Genomic DNA, 21,283 nt, shown 5'->3' with positions numbered 1-21,283 from the left:
ACCGGACGGTTCGGTCAGACCCATATTGAATTTAAAATCTCTGAACCTATACTTAAAAAGGTTCAAGTTCAAAATGGAATCGCTAAGAGCGGTTATCGCAAGCCTGGAAGGAGGGGATTTTATGGTATCACTGGACATAAAGGATGCGTACCTTCATGTCCCCATTTATCCACCTCATCAGGCGTACCTAAGATTTGCGGTACTGGATTGTCATTACCAATTTCAGACGTTGCCGTTTGGTCTCTCAACGGCCCCGAGGATTTTCACCAAGGTAATGGCGGAAATGATGGTGCTCCTGCGGAAGCAAGGTGTCACAATTATCCCGTACTTGGACGATCTCCTCATAAAAGCGAGATCAAGAGAGCAGTTGCTGAACAGCGTATCTCTTTCACTGAAAGTGTTACAGCAACACGGCTGGATTCTCAATATTCCAAAGTCGCAGTTGGTTCCTACGACTCGTCTGCCCTTCTTGGGCATGATTCTGGACACGGACCAGAAGAGGGTTTATCTCCCGATAGAGAAGGCCCAGGAACTCATGACTCTGGTCAAGAACCTATTGAAACCACAACAGGCGTCCGTGCATCATTGCACTCGAATCCTGGGAAAGATGGTGGCGTCATACGAGGCCATTCCCTTCGGTAGGTTCCATGCGAGGACTTTCCAATGGGACCTACTGGACAAGTGGTCCGGGTCACATCTTCAGATGCATCGGTTGATCACCCTGTCCCCCAGGGCCAGGGTGTCACTACTGTGGTGGCTGCAGAGTGCTCACCTTCTCGAGGGCCGCTGATTCGGCATTCAGGACTGGATCCTGGTGACCACGGATGCAAGCCTCCGAGGTTGGGGAGCAGTCACACAGGGAAGACATTTCCAGGGTCTTTGGTCAAGTCAAGAGACTTGTCTTCACATCAACATCCTGGAGCTAAGGGCCATATACAACGCCCTACGTCAAGCGGAGACCTTACTTCGCGACCGACCAGTTCTGATCCAGTCAGACAACATCACTGCAGTGGCTCATGTAAACCGCCAAGGCGGCACAAGGAGCAGACTGGCAATGGCGGAAGCCACCAGAATTCTTTGCTGGGCAGAGAATCATGTAAGCACACTGTCAGCAGTGTTCATTCTGGGAGTGGACAACTGGGAAGCAGACTTCCTCAGCAGACACGACCTACACCCGGGAGAGTGGGGACTTCATCCAGAAGTCTTCGCACAGATTGTGAGTCGGTGGGAACTGCCACAGATAGACATGATGGCGTCCCGCCTCAACAAAAAGCTACAGAGGTATTGCGCCAGGTCAAGAGACCCTCAGGCAGTAGCGGTAGACGCCCTAGTGACACCGTGGATGTTCCGGTCAGTCTATGTATTTCCTCCTCTTCCTCTCATACCAAAGGTGTTGAGGATAGTAAGAAGAAAAGGAGTGAGAACAATCCTCATTGTTCCAGATTGGCCAAGACGGACCTGGTATCCAGATCTGCAGGAACTGCTCACAGAAGATCCGTGGCCTCTTCCTCTAAGACAGGACCTGTTGCAACAGGGACCCTGTCTGTTCCAAGACTTACCGCGGCTGCGTTTGACGGCATGGCGGTTGAACGCCGGATCCTAGCAGAAAAAGGCATTCCGGTTGAGGTTATCCCTACGCTGATAAAGGCTAGGAAGGAAGTAACAGGAAAACATTATCACCGTATATGGCGAAAATATGTTTCTTGGTGTGAGACCAAGAATGCTCCTACGGAAGAATTCCATCTGGGGGGTATATTTACTAAGCTCCCGATTTTGACCGATTTGGTGTTTTTTCTTAAAAGTGTCATCTTGTGAATTTACTAAGCACAAATCTCGGCAGTGATGAGGGCATTCGTATTTTTATTACGGCTGTGTAGTAAAAATACGAATGAATACACCATCGGTCAAACGCGGCTGTTTAGGTATAGAACTCGGTCATTTACTAAGCATTCGTATTTGAAATTTCTTCCGTGAAAATGCATGTGCGGCCGTGAAAAAATACTAATCGTACAAAAAGACTAAAAAAAAGTAGACCTGCTTTTGAGAAGCGTGTTTACATGTGTTGCCAATTCTACATTACTCACACCTGACTTTTTGGGCCTTTAAAAGGGGCCCTAACACATTTTTCTCCTCTCTCACTCTGAAATGGCTGCTACCGTGTGTAATACTGCTTTCTTGTTTGCTGGGGGATACCTGACAGTGCTCCATGAGGCTACAATAAACCAAGGCCAGGAAAATGAACATGGTCAGCAGGTTGTACAGGTTCCGCGTAGGCTGGGCATGGCTGGTTTTTTTAGTGGTCGTTTAAACTTGATCAAATTTGCTATACAGATGCTCCGACTAAATGTAAATTACATTTACCCTCTGTATGACGTTGTCAAACTGAACCTAGACCCTGAGACAGCACGCTCTTGCTCTGTCTCAGGCCTGCACAAACTCCTGCCTGTGTTGCACTTTATGGCTACTGGCAGCTTCCAGCCTGTGACTAGCGATGTCATTAGTATCTCACAGGCCACCTTTTAGAAATATGTAATTCAGGTGACTTAAAACATACATACATGTCTATGTCTAAGTGGTGCTTCTGTAATGTAATAGAATACAGTATTGTATTGATTACAGGTCATGACACTCACCTTTAATTTTGGAATGTCCACTCAGGTTTTGGATGTCTTGGATGGCCACATAGATGCCTCTCTCTGCTTCCCTACCCTGGAGTTGCAGTGGCATGCAATCAGGGTAGCTTTATGTAATCTTGCGGCCATGGCCAATGTGCTGGGTGCCATAGATTAGACACATGTTGAGCTGAGGACACCTAGGGGCAGGCAATATATTTATACCAATACACATCTGGCCCAAGACACTAATGTGGAGGTGGTTTGTGGAGCGACTTAAACAATACACATATTCCGTGTTAACAATTTATTTTTTGGAACATAACAATTTATGATCCAAAAAACAACAACATTTTAATGGTCACCATATTCTGTGCATGCATTATTATTTGTTTTTTTTGTGTGTGCTGGGTGCCGAGGATTGTGCTGGCTCGTTGGTGCGGGTTCGACTTGAGCGTCGAACTGGGGATTGAACTGGGATGTGGCTTGGTGTAGTTGTCCCCGAGCTCGATGTCTCATGGTGTGATGCCAACACACTTAGGCTTTGACTAAGATTGTTCAAGCTTGCTGTGAGCTGCGTATTAGCGGCAGTGTTGTTGGATATAATTCGTGATAGGTTCTCATTTATCATTTGGTTATGTTAGATGATCTGGATGAGTGTTGCTGCCGCTGCTGTTCATCCAAGATGCGTTGGAGGTTTGATTGCATTTGGCTGTTGTCTGCCCTCATCTGCTCCATGGAGTTTGCGATTCTGCCCACCTGCACTATAAGTCTGCCTGAGTTGCGACTCAGTCTAGGCAGATGATGGGGCAGACTTGACAGGTATTGGCTGTGAGTGTTGAGGCACGCATAGTGGTCCGCCTGTTGTGTGGCCCAACGGCTCCAAAACTCAGTGCCCATTTGTGTGTGGACTTGTGTTGTGCTCAATTGGGGGCTGGGGGATGTTTGTGGTGGTTGGGGTATGTCCTGCGCCGTGGTTGGCTGTGTTGGATCGATGGGCTGCAGGTGGAGTGTGAAGGTCTCCTGGTCACGTTCCTGCTGGGCATCCTCGGTGCTGATGGCTGGGTCTGTATGGGGTTGAAGACAGCCACTATTTAGTAAATATGTAGCATTGGTCTTACTATAGCTTTACGTCAACATGCATTACTTCTTAATATTAATGTTGTAATTGCTAAATAGATTGGGGCCTAAACTTAACTATGTTGTTCACCTTTTTGAAAAAATATGTGGCTTATAACGTTCACTACTCAGTTGTTAAAAGTTTGTGGGAATAGTTGGATTCACAGCCATAATTACTGTTTAAACACGAAGAACTCTAACAAATACAAAGTACTACATTTACATATTGGGTATGAAGCTTCCTTTGGAACAACACACACAATACAATAAATGTGTTGACCAATATACTCATACATTGTTCAAGGCAGTCAGTGGTCTGCCCAAAACGTTAACAAATAGAGTGGTCTAAAATGTACACATTAACAATGGTTGAAAAAGTATTAATGTAGTGTTCACTCTAGGAGTGAAAAGGGGCGGGGCGCCGGACTCCGGAGGCACAGGTGCGCGCGCGGCCGAAACGGGGGGGCGGCCTCGCAAATTAGGGGGCGTGGCCACGCCTACGTCATTTTAGGGGGCGGTGCGGCCCACAGACGCTACTATAGAGAGCGTCTGTGGCCGGAGACGTCACTGTTGGGGGCGGTGCTGGACGTCACCTCCATCGGTGTTGGGCTTCCCCCAGCTCTCTCCCAATGCGTGAATGGATGCCGCGCGCACGCGCACGGCATCTATACACGCCGGGAGGGCAGGAAGCGGGCGGCTGTTCTAGCAGGGCGCCGCTAAAGGGGCAGGGCGGGTTTTGCCTGCTAAAAAACGGGCAGGGCGCGGCGCCCTGCTAAAACAGCCTAGAGTGAACACTATTAATGTGCCCTATGTTTAGAACTGGTGTTGTTGGCCATGCAAAACAATTGGATGAGACTTAACATTTATGTTGTTTTTTTTGACAAAAATGTATGTTCCAAAAATATGTTGATACGGCCAACATCACATCTGACACTAAACCATCTAAAAATACCTTAACACCATCTGCTTGTTGTTGTTGATTATTGCAAGGATCAGTGATCATTTGTGTCATTTTTTAAAATCTGTACTAACAGTGGTGCAGATGTATAGACCTGGAGAAGGCATAAGGAAGTTAAAAACCAGTGATATGTGCAAGGTGATAAAGGCACAAGGCAAACGGCTCCAATATGTACATTCACAGTTGTGTTTATTTTGTACTGCTGCCTTTATCACCTTGCACATATCATTGATTTTTCACTTCCTTATGCCTTCTCCAGGTTAATAAATCTACACCACTGTTTTTTAACTTATTTACACGTAATTGTTATGTTTACTCACCAGACAACTGAGGGGATTGTGGATCCTCACTTTGTGGGCTGGCCAAAAGAGCTAGTGGTGGCAGGGCCGACACTGCGGAGATGCGCCGTTGGGGTGGTGATGCTGGTGCTGGAGCTTCAGCCTCAAGACGGCGTCTCTTGGGTGGCCTCGTAGCCACAGTAACCGAGCCCTGTGATGGCCGCCTTAGGGGAGGGGGATTTGCCGAAGAAGAACCTATGTGATAAGATAATCATTAACATTTTGTGTTTCTATGTGTTTGCAGAATATGTGTTTACAGTTAAATCTTACCTGCATTGCCACCATCTGCATCTCTTGGCAGTGTTGGATGTGGCCTGGCTGTGCTGCTTCTCTGGCATACTGTAGAAATATGAAGATTGTCCTTATGAACATACTTTGTTTAAGAATATGTTTATGCAATTCATTATTGTGATGTAAACATATGTGGTACCTGATGAGAAGTAAACTAAACGATGCTTATGCTTTTCTGCCTGACTTCATTGGGTGTGTATTCTTTAAATTTTTAAAAAACTGGCAAAATAATCCATACACAAAGGCGCATAATGCAAACAATTATACTACTTAAAACCAAAACGTCGTAGCTTGACACAACCACAATCTTGCACGCTAAGGTCCCAATTTTTGATGCTAAGAATCAAACACTAGCCACAAATATCTGCTAAAACTTGGAAACATCACAACCAAATATGCATGAAAAAACACATCAAGCACACAAAGGACAACCCAGAACAACACACAATAAACATAAATGCTATGAAATGTATCTAAAAAAAACCATTGAAAAAAACCTATTCATCACACTTCTTTAAAATACACCTACAAACATTTACTTTTGACATAAAACACCAGAAAAAGGCCAAGGCAACCAGAAAAAATAAACCAGACAAAGGATAAAAAGATACATAATTGAGAATAACACTACATCAGGCCTGGCCAACCTGTTGCTCTCCAGATGTAGTGAAACTACACATCCCAGCATGCCCTGCCACAGTTTTAGCATTCCCTAATAGCAAAACTGTGGCAAGGCATGATGGGACTTGTAGTTTTACAACAGCTGGAGAGCCACAGTTTGGGCAGGCCTGCACTACATCACCAACACATTAGAAGAATGAACAAACTGACAATCACAATTAGATAGAAGACATTTCAGACAACTAAGGACAAAGCACAGATGTTAAAAAAAATTAAAAACACTCACCATCCTGTCTTGGCCGATCCGAATCCCGGACATGAGTGGCACCAACCACTTCTGGCGGAATGAGTACACGCACAGGCTCCTCCCAATCACGGTAAGATGCACGGAAGGGGTGTCCACCCCCGGTTTGGCGGGCTGATTTAGCCTCCTTGGCCATCTTTGCCTTGACACGGCGCTTTATGTCGTAGAAACGCTTACGACATGACCTTCCCCCACAGAACAGTCTTCCTGCGTGACGACACCTTTGCAGCATCATGGCCAAACAACTGCCGATGATGCCTCATCAGCTCCCGCACCAAAGCCATATTTTCTGCGTAACTGAATTTTACATTGCGGCCAGTCTTTGTAGTGGTGCGTGGCTGCGGAGCCACAACACCATCACTATCACTGGAGGCCACAGCAACAAACTCCACCTCACTCACCTCCTCCACCTCACTCACCTCCTCCCTCTCACTCACCTCCTCCACCTCACTCACCTCCTCCCTCTCACTCACCTCTGACTGGGACATAATCAGGACAAACAACAAATAACACTGAGAAAAAAATACAGTAAACACACTCCTCCACTACCACTACACACCACACACCAAACACACACACACACACACACACACACACACACACACACACACACTCACTCACTCACTCACTCACTCACAAACAATGACAATAGACGTGAAAAAAAACCAATGACAAAAAACTAGACAGACTTTTAAATAACTACACAACAAGTATGACAAGACTACTTACACACACAGTACAGCACTCAACAATCACAAAGAACCTCCTCAAAACCGCCAAAAACTCCAAACAACTCACCAACTCCTAACACACCTTCCTCTCACCTCTCCACTAGCTAAACCCACGAGGTTCGGACGGTTTGGGGCGCTTTTATAGTAATGTGCACAGACACTCCTCCATCACGAATCAAACAAATCACGGACGAGTGACAAAAACGAAACTTAGGAAAAAAACGCGTCCGTGAACGGACAAACACTGCCGTAACCAAAATGTGACGCAGTCGTAAAAAAAAACTCATAACACGGCCGCAAAACCAATAAATCGGCCGCATTCTACCTCACAAAACCATGAATGACATCGACATCGGAAAACACGAAAAATACAAATACGACAGCTTAGTAAATGAGGCATAAATTCAAAAAGTTGCAAATTTACACATTCGATGTCATTCGTGATGAATCTCACTCCATATCGGTACAAATACGAATTTTAGTAAATATACCCCTGGGTCGTTTCCTTCACTTCCTACAAACTGGAGTGAATTTGGGCCTTAAATTAGGTTCCATTAAGGTCCAGATTTCGTCCCTATCCATTTTCTTTCAAAAATAATTGGCTTCTCTCCCAGAAGTTCAGACTTTTGTAAAGGGAGTGCTGCATATTCAGCCTCCTTTTGTGCCTCCGGTGGCACCTTGGGATCTTAACGTGGTGTTAAGTTTCCTAAAGTCACACTGGTTTGAACCACTTAAAACGGTGGAGTTGAAATATCTCACGTGGAAGGTGGTCATGTTATTAGCCTTGGCTTCGGCTAGGCGAGTGTCTGAATTAGCGGCTTTGTCACATAAAAGCCCCTATTTGGTTTTCCATATGGATAGAGCAGAATTGCGGACCCGTTCGCAATTTCTGCCAAAAGTGGTTTCATCTTTTCATATGAACCAACCTATTGTGGTGCCTGTGGCTACACGTGACTTGGAGGATTCCGAGTTACTTGATGTGGTCAGGGCTTTGAAAATTTACGTAGCCAGAACGGCTAGAGTCAGGAAAACTGAAGCGATGTTTGTCCTGTATGCAGCCAACAAGATTGGTGCCCCTGCTTCAAAGCAAACTGTTGCTCGCTGGATTTGTAACACGATTCAGCAAGCGCATTCTACGGCTGGTTTGCCGTTACCAAAATCGGTCAAGGCCCATTCCACTAGGAAGGTGGGCTCTTCTTGGGCGGCTGCCCCGGGGGGGTCTCGGCACTACAGCTGTGTCGAGCTGCTACTTGGTCGGGTTCAAACACTTTTGCAAAATTCTACAAGTTTGATACCCTGGCTGAGGAGGACCACATGTTTGCTCAATCGGTGCTGCAGAGTCATCCGCACTCTCCCTCCCGTTTGGGAGCTTTGGTATAATCCCCATGGTCCTTACGGAGTCCCCAGCATCCTCTAGGACGTTAGAGAAAATAAGATTTTACTTAAAGGTAAATCTATTTCTCGTAGTCCGTAGAGGATGCTGGGCGCCCGTCCCAGGTGCGGACTTCTTCTGCAATACTTGTATATAGTTATTGCTTCAATAAGGGTTATGTTATAGTTGCATCGGTCTTGAACTGATGATATGTTGTTTTCATACTGTTAACTGGGTAGTTATCACAAGTTATACGGTGTGATTGGTGTGGCTGGTATGAATCTTGCCCTTGGATTAACAAAATCCTTTCCTCGTACTGTCCATCTCCTCTGGGCACAGTTTCTCTAACTGAGGTCTGGAGGAGGGGCATAGAGGGAGGAGCCAGTGCACACCAGGAACTAAATTATTTCTTAAAGTGCCCATGTCTCCTGCGGAGCCCGTCTATCCCCATGGTCCTTACGGAGTCCCCAGCATCCCCTATGGAGTACGAGAAATAGATTTACCGGTAAGTAAAATCTCATTTTATATATATATATATATATATATATATATATATATATATATAAAATATGTATATATATATATTGTGTTTATACATGTGTGTGTGTGTGTGTGTGTGTGTGTGTGTGTATATTTATATATATATATATATATATATATATATATATACAGGGGCGGATTAGGAACAAAAGGCGGCCCTGGAAAAATTTGTACTAGTGGCCCCACATGGGTAAGGTCTAGCCATGGGCCGTGGCAGCAGCACCCTCCCTCCAAGACTTTCCAGATAGTGGGCATGTCCAGCATCAAGGGGGGGGGGAGTTAAAAATAAATAAAATTAAATATCATGAGCACAGTATACTATACACCTTCAGAATTTAGGACACTATATAATTCTTTAGAAAGATATATTTTCTTGCTTATTACACCAACCGTATCCCAATCACTGTTCACTCAATCTTATATGTCAGCCAAGCAGGCAGACAGAGCATACACTAGATCATCTGCAATCACAGGCTAAGTGGCAAAGTAATTTTCATATATGCAAATTATTTTGCATCGTATTCATTATGTCTATAAAAAGGACCACATGTCCTCAAACAAAACAGGCCCCACGGGTGCGCCGGTCCACCGGAAATCTTCCCTGTAAACCCTATGGCCAATCCGCCTCTGTATATGTGTGTGTGTGTATATATATATATATATATATATATATATATACACTGTACATATATATGTGTGTGTGTGTGTGTGTGTGTGTGTGTGTGTGTGTGTGTGTATATGCCGTAATGTGTAAAAAGGGGGACGCTGTCTGCCGTAATTTGTAAAAAGGGGGACGCTGTCTGCCGTAATTTGTAAAAAGGGGGACGCTGTCTGCCGTAATGTGTAAAAAGGGGACGATGTCTGCCGTAATGTGTAAAAAGGAGACGCTGTCTGCCGTTATGTGTAAAAAAAAAAAGGGGGACGCTGTCTGCCGTTATGTGTAAAAGAAGGGGGACGCTGTCTGCCGTAATGTGTAAAAAAGGGGACGCTGCCTGCCGTAATGTGTAAAAAAGAGACGCTGTCTGCCGTAATTTGTAATAAGGGTGACGTAGTCTGCCGTAATGTGTAAAAAAGGGGACGCTGTCTGCCGTAATGTGTAAAACAAAAAGGGGACTCTGTCTGCAGTAATGTGTAAAAAAGGGGACGCTGTCTGCCGTAATGTGTAAAAAGAGGACGATGTCTGCCGTAATGTGTAAAAAGGGGCTCTACCTGGTGTAGTGGCGCTACTGTGCGGCGCAATTTGAATAATGGAGACTACTGTGCACCAATATATGAATTAATATTATTTTGTGGCCACACCCCTTTCCCGTGAAGCCACGCCCCTATATTTTTGCACGTGCCTAAGGCGCGCACTGACGCCAGCTTACGTTACAGGGGGGGCGCCAATGCCGTTTCTATCACACAGCGCTAAAATGTCTAGTTACGGCACTGACTCTACATCGTAAGGTAGGTCCCTCATGGGCAGCACAACGTGGTGGTGCTTTAGCTGAACAGATATGTAAGGCAGCCACATGGTCTTCCATTGCCTCTCAGGATGCTGCATTCAGGCGAAAAAATTCTCCTGTCCAATCAGGATAGTTCCCTCCACTAAAATTGCGTTTGGACATTCCAATGTATATCCTGTGGATACTACTGTGGAACCTGCAGGAGAAATACGTAGTTATGTTAGACTTAGCGTCGATAACTCTATTTCTCCTAAGTCCACAGGATCCACAGGGACCCCACCTTGATGCACCTGATTTGAGGATACTTTTACTCACTAGCCTCTTCCTTATTGTACGGAAGTGTGTGCATGTGTGTTCTTAGCGCCTGATTAGGGCTCTCTATGATGCTTCTGCCTTGAGCTTTGAAGAACAACTGAATTGCCTGAGCCAGGAGGCAGGGAAATAGGGGACTGGCTCGTTGTATTCTGGGAGGCCGAATGCTTTTGATCGTTGGTGCTTATCCACTGATGCTACCTCATATCCCAATGTATATCTTGTGGATACTGTGGACTTAGGAGAAATAGAGTTATCGACGGCAAGTCTACCATAACTACGTATTTCCTGTGATTGCTCTAATCACAGTGTTTATGGAAAAGTAATATTTGATATTTTGCATGATTTACACATAAAAGAAAGTAATTCCCATTTACTGTTCCTTAGGGTTGGTTATGGAATGCAGGTGGCAGGCATCCTGGCGGTCATAATACCGACGCCGGGATCCCAGCTGCAAGAATCAAGAATGCTGGCAGAAGGGTGAGCGCAGTGAAGCCCCTAGTGGGCTCGCTGTGCTCACCACAGGTTCTATTTCCACTCTGGGAATTGCCCTGGCGCAGCTGTCGGCATTCTCGACGGTTGGAATCCTGTATTCTGTCCGCTGGATCCCGATCGCTGGAATATTAACTACATCTCATTCCTTACAGCCATATAGTTTATTCTATAGTCCTCTTTTTACTAGACAGAGTAGGGCGGCGTATGCGATTACCCTTGTTCCAAAGGATGGTGTGAGTAGTAGGAACTGTATGTTTTAGTGCCATTTTAAAACATGTACGACAGGTTCTCTTTTAGTGTAACTCAGCATTTTAACTGTGTTGTAATATGATTATATGATTACACATATGCCCTTCTCATAACAGTGCTGGTGACTATGTGGAACTAAATCCCTTAATCTAATGAGTTTAAAAACATTTTTTGACCATCTGCCATGACTTATACTATTTATTCTATATCCATGTTTACAAACAGGGTAAATAGAACAGCCAATGTCAATTATGCATTTAATATGAGTGGACTACTGATGTATGTGAATGCATGTATATAACCATTTTTTTTTGCCACAAATTCTCTAAACATATATGATCTCGGTCTAAACTGGCTGCCTCTCTGTATTAGACACGTAGAAGTGCAAGTGTTTGGTGACCAGCACGGAAATGCAGTATATTTATTTGAAAGAGACTGCAGTGTACAGAGAAGACACCAGAAAATCATTGAGGAAGCGCCTGGGGTAAGCTTGTTAGATGGCTATGTAGAGGAATATTTATCAAAGCTTGGAGAGAGATAAAGTGGCAGCCAATCAGCTACTGCTGTATCTGCCATGTTACAGGCTTTATTTAAAAAAAAAGGAGCTGATTGGTTAGTACTTTATCTCTCTCCAAGCTTTAATAAATCTCGCCCACAGTATCCTAAAACTGTAAGTCAGTTCTTTAGAAAGGCACAGGAAGAATGCTAATTACAATATTTACACACTGTGATGCAATTTCGAATAAACCGTTCTACACATTATAATAGCTATTTTGCTCTCTTCTTTTAGTGCCACCTTATAAGTAAGGTATAACTTGTCAGTGGTGCTAATTCAGACCTGATTGGTCACAGCAGTGATCAGGCCTGAACTGCGCATGTGCCACAGTGCGCATGCATGTCTGGCTAGCGATCGCCTGTGCCTGATTGACAAGCAGAGGCGGTCGCTGGGGGAGAGGGGCGGCAGACGTGGCCGGACTGTGCTGGGGGCGGGCCGCGGCGGCTGCGTGACGTCACACACAGCCGCTGCGACCTGGGTAGCGACGAGTAGCTCCTGGCTGTGCGATGCTTTTGTACTTCTGCGACGGGGCAGGGACTGACATGCGGGGTAGTCTAGCCCTGTGCTGGGCGCCCCCCGCATGTCAATGTGCCTGATCGTAGCTGTGCAAAATTTAGCACAGCTACGATGAACTCTGAATCGCCCCCAGTGTCTCTTACGATCATCCTAGTCCATCAGTCCATAAAAATAAAAAAAGAAACAATAAAAATGTATTTATTCCCCTCTCCCTTCAATACAACACCTCCACCTAGCTGTCCAACATCATTTAACCCATTGTTTAGCTTTTTAGAGAAATTACGTGTGGCCAAACTATATTATTTCTCATAATTATTCATTAGGAGGGATGCACCAGAGGTTCTGCACTGTGTCCTGACATTTGTACCTCATAATCAAATTTTCCCCTACTTTTTCAACTGCTCATGGGCTGCTTGCAAAAAAAAAAAAACATTTTCTCTGTACAAAACCCATGCAACTCTGTACAAAACCTATGCAAGTTTTGAATTAAATTGCAAGTGAAATTTGCAGCTTGCAGGACCCAACTCGCACCTAATTGAATTGACCCCGTATAAAGAAAGGCACGGTCCTTGGACAATGCTTACACAGGTTTGCAGAATCACTTTGCTGTACTTTATTTTAGGTTGTCAGGACGACTAAGGTGGGGTATCCTATTAGGTAAGATAGTTTTTCAGCCGATAAAAACTGCCTTGCAGCGCTATTTTTGACCGATGGTCATTACAGCGCTATCCATTTCTAGGCCATTTTTATCGCTTGGAAAAGGACCCACAATCAGGTGATAATACATGGGATCTGAGATAAGTTCCCGATCCCATGTGTTATCATGGCTCCGACGGCTGCTTTTTCGCAGATTATGCTTCGGGTGCCTGAGGCATAAGCACAGGTTAACGGGTCTAATTGGATAGCCCCCAGTGAACTTATTAGCAGGAGTACATTACCGCTGATAATAGGATACTGCCCTTTGTCAGCAACATATACCGTTATAGCAAGTTCACCTTCAGCAGTTGAAAAATAACCCCTATCTAGCAACTGGCCAATTACTGTAGTTCAGCTTTGGTTGCCCCACTTACCACACACAGGAGCAGATATATTAAGCCTGGAGAAGTGATAAAGCAGTGATAAGTGGAAGGTGATAACGCACCAGCCAATCATTAAGGGTTTGAAAAATGACAGGAGCTGATTGGCTGGTGCGTTATCACCTTCCACTTATCACTGCTTTATCACCTAATACATGTGCCCCACAGTCGCCTATTTCTCCTCGTCCTTAAGCACTAATTACCGCCATGTTCTCCACCTGTGTATATCTGCTTTGTGTACAGGAAAGTATAAATGTGTAATACTATCTGAGCATGAGCCTGCAGACTGCTTGAAAACCTATATACATGGCATATATACAGGCCTGAACTGCACATGTGCCATTGAGGTGAGGAACAGCGTTAGCCTTTTATTATATAGGATAGTACAGTATAGCAGAACATCTAAAGTGGGCATGGGTATTTGCAAATTATATGCTGGTGAACAGCCCTTTACCTGATCACCAGTTTCTCTAACGTCCTAAGTGGATGCTGGGGACTCCGTAAGGACCATGGGGAATAGCGGCTCCGCAGGAGACTGGGCACATCTAAAGAAAGCTTTAGGACTATCTGGTGTGCACTGGCTCCTCCCCCTATGACCCTCCTCCAAGCCTCAGTTAGATTTCTGTGCCCGACGAGAAGGGTGCACACTAGGGGCTCTCCTGAGCTCTTTGTGAAAGTTTTAGTTTAGGTTTATTATTTTCAGTGAGACCTGCTGGCAACAGGCTCACTGCATCGTGGGACTAAGGGGAGAAGAAACGGACTCACCTGCGTGCAGAGTGGATCGGGTTTCTTAGGCTACTGGACATTAGCTCCAGAGGGACGATCACAGGTTCAGCCTGGATGGGTCCCGGAGCCGCGCCGCCAGCCCCCTTACAGAGCCAGAAGAGCGAAGAGGTCCGGTGAAATCGGCGGCAGAAGACGATCCTGTCTTCAGATAAGGTAGCGCACAGCACCGCAGCTGTGCGCCATTGCTCTCAGCACACTTCACACTCCGGTCACTGAGGGTGCAGGGCGCTGGGGGGGCAGCGCCCTGAGACGCAATAAATCGATAAAAACCTTATATGGCTAAAATAAATGCATCACATATAACTCCTGGGCTATATGGATGCATTTAACCCCTGCCAAAACATACAGAAAAACGGATGATAAGGACGCCGAGAAAGGGGCGGAGCCTATCTCCTCAGCACACTGGCGCCATTTTCCCTCACAGCTCAGTTGGAGGGAAGCTCCCTGGCTCTCCCCTGCAGTCACTACACTACAGAAAGGGGTTAAAAAAGAGAGGGGGGCACAAATTAGGCGCAGTATAAACAATACAGCAGCTATAAAGGGAAAAACACTTATATAAGGTTATCCCTGTATATATATAGCGCTCTGGTGTGTGCTGGCAAACTCTCCCTCTGTCTCCCCAAAGGGCTAGTGGGTCCTGTCCTCTATCAGAGCATTCCCTGTGTGTGTGCTGTGTGTCGGTAGGTTGGTGTCGACATGTATGAGGAGAAAAATGATGTGGAGACGGAGTAGAGTGTCTGTAATAGTGTTGTCACCCCCTAGGGGGTCGACACCTGAGTGGATGTACTGTTGAAATTGCGTGACAGTGTCAGCTTTGTATAAAAGACAGTGGTTGACATGAGACAGCCGGCTACTCAGCTTGTGCATGTCCAGACGTCTCATACAGGGGCTCTAAAGCGTCCGTTACCTCAGATACAGACGCCGACACGGATACTGACTCCTGTGTCGACGGTGAAGAGACAACCGTGATTTCCAATAGGGCCACTCATTGCATGATTGATGCAATGGAAAATGTTTAAACTTTTCTGATAATATGAATACCACCAAAAAAAGGGGTATTATGTTTGGTGAGGAAAAACTTCCTGTAGTTTTCCTGAATCTGAAAAATAAAATGATGTGTGTGATGATGCGTGGGTTTCCCCCCGATAACAATTGATAATTCTAAAAAGTTATTGGCAGTATACCTTTTCCCGCCAGAGGTTAGGGTGCGTTGGGAAACACCCCCTACAGTGGATAAGGCGCTCACACGCTTGTAAGAACAAGGGCTCTACCCTCTCTTGAGATGGCCGCCCTTAAGGATCCTGCTGATAAAAAGCAGGAGGGTATCCTAAAATGTATTTACACACATACTAGTGTTATACTGCGACCAGCAATCGCCTCAGCCTGGATGTGCAGTGCTGGGTTGGCGTGGTCGGATTCCCTGACTGGAAATATTGATATCCTAGATAAGGACAGTATATTATTGCCTATAGAGCAATTAAAAGATACATTTCTATATATGCATGATGCACAGCGGAATATTTGCCGACTGGCATCAAGTATAAGTGCGTTGTATTCTACCAGTAAAGTGGTCAGGGATTCCAAACGGCATTTGGAAGTATTGCCTTAAAGAAGGGGATGTACCCTAGGTCGCCTCTCAAAATAAGACGCCGTATTATCAGGCGCAGTCCTGGTTGGCAAGCGAACAAAAGGGTTCCTCTTTTCTGCTCGTGACAGAGGGAGAGGAAAATGGCTGCAGAGATCAGCCAGTTCCCAGGAACAGAAACCCTTTTCCGCCTCTGCCAAGCCCTCAGTATGACGCTAGGGCTTTACAAGTTCAGGCACGGTGGGGGCCCGCTCTCGGTGAATTTCAGTGCGCAGTGGGCTCACTCGCAAGTAGACCCCTGGATCCTTCAGGTAATATTTCAGGGGTACAAATTGGAATTCGAGACGTATTCCCCTCGCCGTTTCCAAAAAGTCTGTTTTTACCGACGTCTCCCGCTGACAGGGAGGCAGTTTTGGAAGCCATTCACAAGCTGTATTCCCAGCAGATGATAATAAAGGTACCCCTCCTGCAACAGGGAACGGGGTATTATTCCACACTGTTGGGGTACCGAAGCCAGACGGCTCGGTGAGACCGATTTTAAAATCTAAAATCTTTGAACACTTACATACAGAGGTTCAAATTCTAAATTGAGTCACTCAGAGCAGTGATTGCAAACCTGGAAGAAGGGGACTACATGATGTCTCGGGACATCAAGGATGCTTACCTTCATGTCAAAATTTACCCTTCTCACCAAGGGTATCTCAGGTTATGGTACAGAACTGTCACTATCAGTTCAGACGCTGCCGTAGGGAGGGTCCACGGCACCCCGGGTCTTTACTGAAGTAATGACCGAAATGATGATATTCCTTCAAAGGAAGTGAATTTTTAGTTATCCCTTCCTTGGACAATTCCCTGATAAGGGTAAGATCCAGGGAACAGTTGGAGGTCGGTGTAGCACTATCTCAGGTAGTGTTGCGGCAGCACGATTGGATTCTCAATATTCCAAAATCGCACCTGGTTCCGACGACGTGTCTTCTGTTCCTAGGGATGATCCTGGACACAGTCCAGAAAAAGGTGTTTCTCCCGGAGGAGAAAGCCAGGGAGTTATCCGAGCTAGTCAGGAACCTCCTAAAACCGAGCCAAGTCTCAGTGCATCAATGCACAAGGGTTCTGGGTAAAATGGTGGCTTCCTACGAAGCAATCCCATTCGGCAGATTCCACGCAAGAACTTTCCAGTGGGACCTGCTGGACAAATGGTCCGGATCGCATCTTCAGATGCATCAGCGGATAACCCTGTCACCAAGGACAAGGGTGTCCCTCCTGTGGTGGTTGCAGAGTGCTCATCTTCTAGAGGGCCGCAGATTAGGCATTCAGGACTGGGTCCTGGTGACCACTGATGCCAGCCTGCGAGGCTGGGTAGCAGTCACACAGGGAAGGAATATCCAGGGCTTATGGTCAAGCCTGGAGACATCACTTCACATAAATATCCTGAAGCTAAGGGACATTTACAATGCTCTAAGCTTAGCAAGACCTCTGCTTCAAGGTCAGCCGGTGTTGATCCAGTCGGACAACATCACGGCAGTCACCCACGTAAACAGACAGGGTGACACAAGAAGCAGGAGGGCAATGGCAGAAGCTGCAAGGATTCTTCGCTGGGCGGAAAATCATGTGATAGCACTGTCAGCAGTATTCATTCCGGGAGTGGACAACTGGGAAGCAGACTTCCTCAGCACGACCTCCACCCGGGATAGTGGGGACTTCACCCAGAAGTCTTCCACATGATTAAAAACTCGACAGGTATTGCGCCAGGTCCAGGGACCCTCAGGCAATAAGCTGTAGACGCTCTGGTAACACCGTGGGTGTACCAGTCGGGTATGTGTTCCCTCCTCTGCCTCTCATACCCAAGGTACTGAGATTGATAAGATGGAGAGGAGTAAGCACTATATTCGTGGTTCCGGATTGGCCAAGAAGGACTTGGTAACCGGAACTTCAAGAGATGCTCACGGAGGATCCGTGGCCTCTACCTCTAAGAAGGGACCTGCTCCAGCAAGGACCCTGTCTGTTCCAAGACTTACCGCGGCTGCGTTTGACGGCATGGCGGTTGAACGCCGGATCCTGAAGGAAAAAAGGCATTCCGGATGAAGTCATCCCTATCCTGATCAAAGCCAGGAAGGATGTAACCGCAAAAACATTATCACCGCAATTGGCGAAAATATGTTGCGTGGTGCGAGGCCAGTAAGGCCCGACGGAGGAAATTCAACTGGGTCGATTCCTACATTTCCTGCAAACAGGAGTGTCTATGGGCCTGAAATTGGGGTCCATTCAGGTTCAAATTTCGGCCCTGTCAATTTTCTTCCAAAAAGAACTAGCTTCAGTCCCTGAAGTTCAGACGTTTGTAAAAGGGGTACTGCATATACAGCCTCCTTTTTGTGCCTCCAGTGGCACTTTGGGATCTCAATGTAGTTTTGGGTTCCAAAAGTCACATTGGTTTGAACCACTTAAATCTGTGGAGTTAAAATATCTCACATGGAAAGTGGTCATGCTGTTGGCCCTGGCCTGGGCCAGACGCGTGTCAGAATTGGCGGCTTTATCCTGAAAAAGCCCTTATCTGATTTTCCATTCGGACAGGGCGGAATTGAGGACTCGTCCTCAGTTTTCTCCCCAAGGTGGTTTCAGCGTCTCACCTGAACCAACCTATTGGTGGTGCCTGCGGCTACTAGGGACTTGGAGGCCTCCAAGTTGCTAGACGTTGTCAGTGCCCTGAAAATATATGTTTCCAGGACGGCTGGAGTCAGGAAATCTGACTCGCTGTTTATCCTGTATGCACCCAACAAACTGGGTGCTCCTGCTTCTAAGCAGACTATTGCTCGTTGGATTTGTAGTACAATTCAGCTTGCACATTCTGTGGCAGGCCTGCCACAGCCAAAAATCTGTAAATGCCCACTCCACAAGGAAGGTGGGCTCATCTTGGGCGGCTGCCCGAGGGGTCTCGGCTTTACAACTTTGCCGAGCAGCTACTTGGTCAGGAGCAAATACGTTTGTAAAATTCTACAAAATTGATATCCTGGCTGAGGAGGACCTGGAGTTCTCTCATTTGGTGCTGCAGAGTCTCCCGTTTGGGAGCTTTGGTATAATCCCCATGGTCCTTACGGAGTCCCCAGCATCCACTTAGGACGTTAGAGAAAATAAGAATTTACTTACCGATAATTCTATTTCTCATAGTCCGTAGTGGATGCTGGGCGCCCATCCCAAGTGCGGATTGTCTGCAATACTTGTACATTGTTATTGTTACAAAAATCGGGTTATTATTGTTGTGAGCCATCTTTCAGAGGCTCCTCTGTTATCATGCTGTTAACTGGGTTCAGATCACAGGTTATACGGTGTGATTGGTGTGGCTGGTATGAGTCTTACCCGGGATTCAAAATCCTTCCTTATTGTGTACGCTCGTCCGGGCACAGTATCCTAACTGAGGCTTGGAGGAGGGTCATAGGGGGAGGAGCCAGTGCACACCAGATAGTCCTAAAGCTTTCTTTAGATGTGCCCAGTCTCCTGCGGAGCCGCTATTCCCCATGGTCCTTACGGAGTCCCCAGCATCCACTACGGACTATGAGAAATAGAATTATCGGTAAGTAAATTCTTATTTTTTTCTGTATTATTATCCCTACAGCCTGGAATTAGTCCTGAAGTGAGGAGAAAGCTCGGAGAAGCCGCTGTCAGAGCTGCAAAAGCCGTTAACTATGTGGGTGCAGGTATGTCTTTACGGTAACTGATTATTGAATGCTGCTCTTGTCCTCTAGATGCTTTAGTCGCTACTAGGTGACATCTTCGCAAGTTAGTGTCTGAGCTTCAATATATTACACTCGGTATGGGAGCAAATCATTAATAAAACTAGACTGGGTAATAACAGACAGGTAAAGAGGACAGAGGGCCCTTCTCACAAGCTTACAATTTATAGGAAAATAGGCATTGATACACAAGGGCAAGTGCTACATATTGCAGAGACACTTGGTGGGCTGTATGATCCAGCCACACAGCAATGTTGGCCTGGAGTCATCAGGTCATGTTACTGCAGAAAGGCAAAGTAAGTAGACTTATGTAACATAGTTTGAGGCTGAAAAAAGACAATTTGTCCATCGAGTTCACCCTATTTGTGGTCTCCTACACTGTATTTTTTTTTAGGACTAAAGTTATTTGTTGTGAATGTTAGCCGTTGTGTTTTTTCCTCTTTTGTTAACTATAGTGCGTAATCTACCCACCATAACCCTGTATATCCTTATCCATTAGGAATTTATCTAGTCCATTCTTAAAAGTATTGACCGAGTCTGCAATTACTACTCTCTTAGGCAGGGAATTCCAAACACGTATTGTCGGTACAGTGAAGAAACCTTTTCGCCTCTGTGTGCGAAAACTACTCTCCTCTAACCTAAGCGGGTGTCAACGTGTCCTCTGTGTCGATCTTATCAAAAACAGATCCTCCGCAAGCTCTGTGTATTGTCCCCTTATGTATTTGTATATGTTAATCATGCCCCTCTTAAGCTCTTTTCCAAAGTAAACATGCCTAGCCTAGTAAGCCTTTCCTTGTATTTCAGCGTTTCCATCCCCTTAATCAGTTTGGTCGCCCGCCTCTGAACCTTTTCTAGCTCTAGGATATCCTTTTTGTAGTATGGTGCCCAAAATTGTACACTGTATTCGAGATGTGGCCTCACGAGGGATTTATATGATGGGAGTATAACACTTTCATCCTTGCATCAATTCCCCGCTTTATGCATGCTTGTTTGCCTTTTTTGCTGCAATCCTACTTTGGGTACTGCTGCTAAGTTTGTTATCTATGTGAACTCCTAAGTCCTTTTCCAAAACAGAATCCCCTAATTTGACCCCATTTAATGTGTAGGTGGTATTTTTATCCTTACTACCAAAGTGCATTACCTTACACTTGTCTGTGTTAAACCTCATTCTCCATTTTGCTGCCCATGCTTCCAGTTTAAATAAAACGTTCTGAAGAGACTCAGCGTCCCCCTCCGTATTTATAACCTTACACAATTTGGTATCGTCTGTAAAAATTGCCACCATGCTCTCTAGACCTACTGCTAGATCATTTATGAAAATGTTGAACAATAGTGGTTCAAGGACAGACCCCTGAGGCACACCACTAAGTACTTCAGTCCAATTTGAAAAAGTTCCATTTACCACAACTCGTTGACTGTATGGAGGGAAGGTAATTTATAAAGCAGTTATATGGCTGGCCGGCACAGACATATAAGGGGGAGGGGCGCCAGGTGACCTGCGGGCCAAGTGCGCAAATCCACGGGGAGGTGGGAGAGGGGGGTTGCCGGCGGGCAAGCCTGTCCCCCATCTCGCACCTAAACAACCCCGCCGGTCAGTGAAAGCCAGTGGGGCTAATTGCAGGGGGGTGGGGGCCGCAGTGGTTTATAACAGG

General features: G+C 45.9%; 1 protein-coding gene across 1 annotated transcript in view; it reads left to right on the top strand.

Moving 5' to 3' along the window:
- MCCC1 (methylcrotonyl-CoA carboxylase subunit 1) overlaps positions 1–21,283 on the top strand; it is a 159,013-nt gene that overhangs the window by 57,064 nt on the left and 80,666 nt on the right. The window contains exons 8-9 of the mRNA XM_063916340.1: positions 11,760–11,871; positions 19,514–19,595. Coding sequence (XP_063772410.1) covers positions 11,760–11,871; positions 19,514–19,595 — 194 coding nt within the window. The remainder of the gene's footprint in view (positions 1–11,759; positions 11,872–19,513; positions 19,596–21,283) is intronic.

This window comes from Pseudophryne corroboree, chromosome 4 (assembly GCF_028390025.1).
Source record: "Pseudophryne corroboree isolate aPseCor3 chromosome 4, aPseCor3.hap2, whole genome shotgun sequence".
Taxonomy (NCBI): Eukaryota; Metazoa; Chordata; class Amphibia; order Anura; family Myobatrachidae; genus Pseudophryne; species Pseudophryne corroboree.
This window is presented reverse-complemented; position numbering and strand designations above follow the sequence as displayed.